This window comes from Hordeum vulgare, chromosome 7H (genome assembly GCF_904849725.1).
Source record: "Hordeum vulgare subsp. vulgare chromosome 7H, MorexV3_pseudomolecules_assembly, whole genome shotgun sequence".
NCBI lineage: Eukaryota > Viridiplantae > Streptophyta > Magnoliopsida > Poales > Poaceae > Hordeum > Hordeum vulgare.
Window position 1 is genome coordinate 411,224,375 of NC_058524.1, and position 6,537 is coordinate 411,230,911.

At 48.0% G+C, this 6,537-nt stretch overlaps 1 protein-coding gene across 1 annotated transcript; it reads left to right on the forward strand.

Annotated features, from left to right (window-relative positions):
* Positions 1-943: 943 nt before the first annotated feature.
* On the forward strand, positions 944-6,120 carry LOC123410647. The gene is made up of 5 exons (XM_045103587.1): positions 944-1,380; positions 1,493-1,554; positions 4,990-5,080; positions 5,164-5,248; positions 5,332-6,120. The coding sequence occupies exons 1-5, from the start codon at positions 1,178-1,180 to the stop codon at positions 6,001-6,003; spliced, it is 1,113 nt and encodes a 370-aa protein (XP_044959522.1). The 5' UTR covers positions 944-1,177; the 3' UTR covers positions 6,004-6,120.
* The last annotated feature ends 417 nt before the right edge of the window (positions 6,121-6,537 follow it).

Genomic DNA, 6,537 nt, shown 5'->3' on the forward strand with positions numbered 1-6,537 from the left:
TTGAGACACAACTTTGCCACGTGCAACTCAAACCTACACCTCGTAGTTCTTCATCTAGATTAGATTTCTGCGGAGCTCGGGCGAAGCCCTGCAGGAATATATCATCACCAACACCGGCCCCGTCACGCTGCCGGAGAACTCATCTATTTCTCCTTCTCTCTTGCTGGATCAAGAATGCCGAGATCGTCATCGAGCTGTACGTGTGCTGAACGCAGAGGTACCGTCCGTTCGGCGCTAGATCGGAACAGATCGTGGGACGGATCGTGGGATTTGAATCACGAAGCTGTATCACTACATCAATCGCGTTTCTTAACGCTTCCCACTTAGCGATCTACAAGGGTATGTGGATCTAATCTCCTCTCGTAGATGAACATCACCATGATAGGTCTTCGTGTGCGTAGGAAATTTTTTGTTTCCAATGCAACGTTCCCCAACATGCCGTCCGTCACCGCAGCCGCAAGGAGGGCGGCGTCGTCATCCTTGACGAGAGCGACGAGGAGGCGCCGGTGCCTTCGAACCCCGTTCGCCACGGTGACCCAGGGCAGGGGTGCAGCAACGACGGTGGTGGAGCGGGCGACAATATCGACGACGACGACAATGCCGACGACGACTACACCAACTTCTACAAGCTCCTCGGCATGTAGAACACGTCGGACGACAGCAGTGGGTGGCGACATAATAATCTTGTTTTATCTTAGTTTAATGTTTAATTATGTTTTTATTTCACCTTTTTACAAATTTTAATGAAAACTATGAATTTTGTTTGAATTTGACTGGGTTTTAACCGAATTTAAGATGACTTTAATTTTTTTAAAACCTTTTAGACGACCTTTGAGGGGGCCGACTACGAACCCGAGCCCTCGGGGCGATTTTTTCGCCGACACGCTCCTAAACGACGCTATTTCATTTCCGTAAGGCCTAACAGGTGGGGATGCTCTAAGTAATTTTGATCACAATTGTCGAAAGGCTGTTTCGCCAAAACTCGCAAAATCCCCAATCAGTCGAAACCCTAGCCTCGACCCGCATCTAATTTGAGCCCGGTTCTACCCCCTCCCCCTCCCGTCTTCTCCACGCGCGACCGCCGGCGACATCTCGCCGGAGACGCCGCCGACACGTCCACGGAACCGACGCCTTCCACCGCCTACGCGTACCTTACTGTCGCGCGATCCAGGGTTCGATGGCCGCGTCGTCTCCGGCTTCCAGCGGCAAGGCGGCGAGCGACTCCTCCGCGCCTCCTCCGGCCCCTTCCCCCGTGGTATCCAATGGCAATGGTACGCCGCAGAAGCCGCCCCCCACCGCCGGATTCGACATGCCCAAGCCCAACCTCCGCGGCCTCAACAAGCCCAAGTGCATCCAGTGCGGCAACGTCGCCCGCTCCCGGTAAGGGGACCAGGACTTCTCAAGCTTCTCAGGCAGGATTTGTTTCTCGTGCAGGCGCTTATCTCTGTATCTGTCTGGGTTTGTGAATTTGGTGCATTGGTTGGCTTTTCAGGTGCCCGTTTCAGTGTTGCAAGAGCTGTTGCTACAAAGCTCAGAACCCTTGCCACATTCATGGTATGCCTAATAATCCTACTAACGCTGAATTGCATTTTTTGTTGTTCCACACAGGAGCATTTGTTTTGCCGAATACACTTTTTTTTTGCACACCATTTCATTGACGTGTGTGTGTGTGTGTGTGGTGGTGGTGTGTGTGGGTGGGGGTGGGGGGAGGTTCAGCACATGACAATCATATATACCACGTGCACATGAACATACGCGGGAACAGTCCTAACGGCTACAAGCCGAGGAAATGGCTACATCCCTGGGATTATGTTAGCCAAAGAACAGTGCGCGCCCGCGAACAAGCCTCGTCTCCGGTGATCCGAGTTAGACAGGTGAGTGTGGCTTGTTCGCCGTTGAAGATGCAGGTGTTGCACGTCTTCCACAGCCATCACGCGGTGAGGATGATCAGCCATTTGAGCAGTTAGCAATGCTGCTTTCCAAGTATATGCACAGTCACTAATTTAGCCCAGCCTACCTCGAATAATTTCCCTTGGTGACCTCCTTTTGGTTCTAGGGTATGTTTGGTTTTAGCCCCAACTAGCCCAACCAAAATTTTGGCATGACCAAAAATTTGGTAAGTTGTTTGGATTATAGCCATCGTACCTGCCAAGATTTTGGCAAAATTGCTAGGCATCCATTTGGAGTTAGCATAAGTTTGGCAACTTTGATTGATTAGTGCTTCGTTTTGAAAAGTGAGGCACATAAAGGATTATAGGGCCAGCTGGCCAAGTTTGTGGCATTAAGAGCATCTCCAACAGTTGCCGCAAAAAACTCGCGCGTGCGGTAAACACCACTTTTAGCGCGCGCGGGACGAATTCGCGCGCTCCAGCGGACGCGGCAAAAACGCGCGCGCGGGAGAAAGCGGGCGGCCGAGCGCCAGATTTGGCGTGCCGCTTTCAGCGCGCTATAAAATGCCGCGCCCGCCACGCGGCTGCCCACACAGCCACGCGCCTCTCCCTCGCCGGGCTCGAAGACTCTTCCTCTGCCTCTCCCTCGCCGCTCCCTCTGTCGCCATGCCGCCGCGCCGCCATTCATCGTCAGGCTACCGCGGTGTCCGCGAGCGCCCCTCCGGCACCTACTACGCCGAGATCCGGTCCGGCGACGTCCGCCTCGGCCTCGGCACGTTCAAGACCGCGCACGAGGCCGCCCGCGCGTACGACGCGGCGGCGTGACGACTAGGGCGGCCTCACGCGCAGATGAACTTCTACGACGTCTACACGCGCGAGCGCGCAGATGAACTTCCAAGACCGTGCAGAGCACCGTCAGCAGCAGGAGCGCCTGCTCGTCGCCGAGGAGGACGAGCGGCGCATGGCGGAGTGGCGCCGGCGCCACCCGGAGGACGTCGCCGCTGAGAACGCCTACTGGGCGGAGAGGACGGCAAGGCGTCGCGCGGAGTGGCAGGACAGGCGTGTGCGCAAACTACTCGCTGTATCGCAGTGTGGGGTCGTCGAAGCCGGTTTGCCGTCCATCTTCACCTGCGACGATGAACGTTGGGAGGACGCGTTTCTATCTAGCTCCGACAGCACCCATAGTGACGACTCGGAGTAGTTTTTTATATGTATATATGCTAGTTTTAATATCTATGTCCTGAACTAGTTTTATTATCTTTGTGTTGAACTAGTTTTATCTATATGTAAAATATATTATTTATATTATCTATATGTAAAATATATTATCTATATTTATCTATGTGTTTTTATCTATACGACAACAATGAACTATATGCGTGTTGGACTTTGGGTGTTGGAGCGCCGCACGCGCGTGCGACGCTAAATTTGCAGCGGCTGCTGGAGCGCCGCACGCGCGCTAAATATGCTGCGACCGCTGGAGCCGACGTTCGTTGGCGCCCTAAAAAAAGCTAACCGCGCGCTGTATATAAGTTTTTTGGGCGCCGGTCGAAGCGCGCCTGTTGGAGATGCTCTAAAAGCGCAAGTAGGAAACAAATCACATCAATTAAAAGAGGGGAGGAGCCTCCGTAGCATGCGGCCAATACGCGTGTTAGTAAAATTGGGCATGCACGTCATGGAGCGAGCCTCACGTAATTATAGGAGGCAAATGACTAAGCAATTTAATCAGGTAAGTTGTGCGTGAGCGCGTGACGCTTTGGATTCAGTTAGCTTTAATTCAGCAGGATAATCTGCCCTCCTTTTTAACAGCACCAAACGTATTCATGTATGGAAGAGCTGGCGCCGCACTTGCCAGCCTTTTGGTGAGCTTTTTCCGTGCCCTCTGCGCACCAACAATTGGTGAAAAACTGAAAATAGCTTGGGGACATCCAGGGCGCAATGGGCGAGCCAAAGTTTTGGCCTCAGCAAACGGCAGCCAAATCTTATGGGCAAGCCTATTTTTTGTGTGATCACTGTATGTTGTAGACCAAACACACCCTTAGCCTCTCTCGTCATTCAGCCAGACCTGTTTGATGGTCATAATTCATTCAGCCACACCTCTTTGATGGTCATAATTCAGGTTTTGTTTGGATGCTTTAGGCAATATGCACCGTGTGACTGTATCTTAGCTGGGCTAGCTGCTTCTTCAGCATTCAGCCTCCCTTGTTTGATGGTCATAGTTCACAATTTGTTTGGTTCAATAGCCAAGTCGAGCTCGCTCTATCTTAGCTAGGCTAGCTAGCCATTGTTAGCCAATTCATCTTTTCCGGGGATGATGTTTTGTTAATTTACACTTGACAATGGGCAACTTCCAACTGTCCATTCGTTTGGTTAAAAACTGAGGTTATGTTTGGGTCTCTCCCAAACTTGCTAGGAAAGGCGTTTGGTATCAGTATCATAATAGAAGTCCCACTTTGCTCAGCAATATAGGAAGCAACTAATTCCAACGAGAAGAAGAGGGTTACTGATCTGGCCTTGCATTAGTATATAGTGGAACCAGAACAGGGACAATGCCCTTCTTGATCTAATGAAAGATGGAGGAAGATGACGGTTAAGGCAAACAAAGAAAAAGTCCTGAGGCTCTTGCATGAATCTTATTAGAAAGGTGTGATTGTATTGGAGAGAAGGTGCTAATAGAGACAGAGAGTGAACCATAGATAAAAAATCTTGTAGCTGAGATTGCATCAGCAAGTTTTTTACAGTTTGAAACGCCCAGTCTAGCCAGCCAAGCCTATAAGAGATCTTTGCTTTAGGCCTTGAGAATTTAGGATCAGAACGCTCCCTCATTTTTTATGGCAGGCTTAGTAGTTATTATGGTAGAACACTTGCTTATGTCTGTTGGTATTTATTTATGGTATCATTTAAATCTGCCTCTCTTCATTTATCTTAGTTTCTAGTGATCTAAAACGTCTTATATTAGTTTGCAGAGGGAGTACTTTCTTTTACATTGTTTTGATGCAGCATCATGTCAGCGTTAAATATATTACTGCAGTAGTTTAACTTTAAACTCCTTATTTTGAAGAATGACACTAATCTTTTCTTGCTTCACTTATCACCACAGTTCTCAAACAGAGCAACACACTGCCAGAGAAGACACTACCAGCTCCTATCCCTTTGTCAGACCAACCATCAACTAATTCACCTTTAACCGGGTAATCTTCAGAAACTTCACTAGTAAAAATTCATCTTTATGAAAGGGTCCTTGTTTCTAATGCTTGCTTGTCATTTCTTGTAGTTCTGCGTCGAGGTTGTCTTCCCTACAAAAGCTTCCCCATCATTTTCTGAATTCAATCCGAACAAGAAAGTCCCTTGCCAAGAAGGTTCTTGGCTGTTCCACCCTGCTTGATTATTTAGAGTAGTTTTATACTTTCGTGGTTAATAACTTGCAGTACTTGTGCTGTAGGACATTGCAAGCATAAACAAGTGGAGGTTTATGAAGCTAAAGGAACACATGCAAGGAGATATCGATGTTGAAAATGAAGCATATGATAGATACACACAGAATATTGGATTGCTGGAGGAAACTTTCTATCTCAAAGAAGATTCTGGTGGTGAACATGAAACTGAAGCAACTAACTCAGAAGAAATGATGGAAATAATGGTCTCTGAGGCAAAGGTGAGGTTAAAGTCTGATTGCGCAAATGCAGCTGGCTTTAAAGAGAGGATTGCCACTGTATTGGACCAGAAGCTGAAGAAACTGCAAGAGAGGAACAGTGCCTACGAGGATGACAACTCCTCTGACCAAAATCTAGATGACCATAAGAAGCTGGTGAAGTTGAACATAAAACAGCAAACAGCGAGAAACGCGAAAACAAACGAGCTGCTTGGTAAGTTGACAAAAGCACAGAGTGAGGATGATTTGAAGCCTTGCCTCAATATCATGGCGCAGCTGTTCGGAAAGGAGACTGCTTCCTCCTCCATGAGCACATCAAACAAGTCAAGTGACCAAGAATCAACCCCCGCCACTGCGCCCTCTTATTCATTTCCGAAGCTCACAACTAGGGTGGAGGTAGACGAGAACATGATGTCTAAGATCAATGAGTTTTCTTCTTTGAGTCAGGTTGTTCAGCTATAATGTGGGACCTGGACTGGTCCTATGCCTCCAAACCCCAGAGGCATGTCGTGAATACAAAATGTGGACTGGTTTTTTGCTGTCTGATAACGTCAAAACGTAACCAGTACTGTTTATCTATCGTTTCTGTACTGTCTTGAAAAATGCGATGAACTGTTTCCAATGAAGTAAAAAAATCTACCATGGGAGGAATGAAGTTTTTTTAACCTGTGGCACACTTTATTCAAATCAAATCATGGTTACATCATTAACAAGTTCAGCTAGGGTAAACTGCGGAGGGTCGTGATCCCGTAACTTGACCGGCTGTAGATGCTCCTCTAAGCGACTAAGGTAGTAATAGTATTTTTTTCTTCTTGTCTTTGGAAACTAAACTACATCAAGAGGGGAATAATTGTATTTTATCTGTTTCTCTAACCTAGAAACATGTTGAACACGTTGAAGATTTACACTTGTTTCTTGAAGTCAATGTGGTAAATATGAAGGATGATATATTCAGCCCTTAAAGACGTGATCATTTTGCGTAGAGCATCTACAGCC

Bases quoted from the DNA above. Each gene is read 5' to 3' on its own strand.
- LOC123410647 (XM_045103587.1), top strand. From the start codon at position 1,178: ATGGCCGCGTCGTCTCCGGCTTCCAGCGGCAAGGCGGCGAGCGACTCC. The intron at 1,555-4,989 runs GTATGCCTAATA...TTATCACCACAG, and splicing joins GAACCCTTGCCACATTCATG to TTCTCAAACAGAGCAACACA. The intron at 5,081-5,163 runs GTAATCTTCAGA...CATTTCTTGTAG, and splicing joins ACTAATTCACCTTTAACCGG to TTCTGCGTCGAGGTTGTCTT.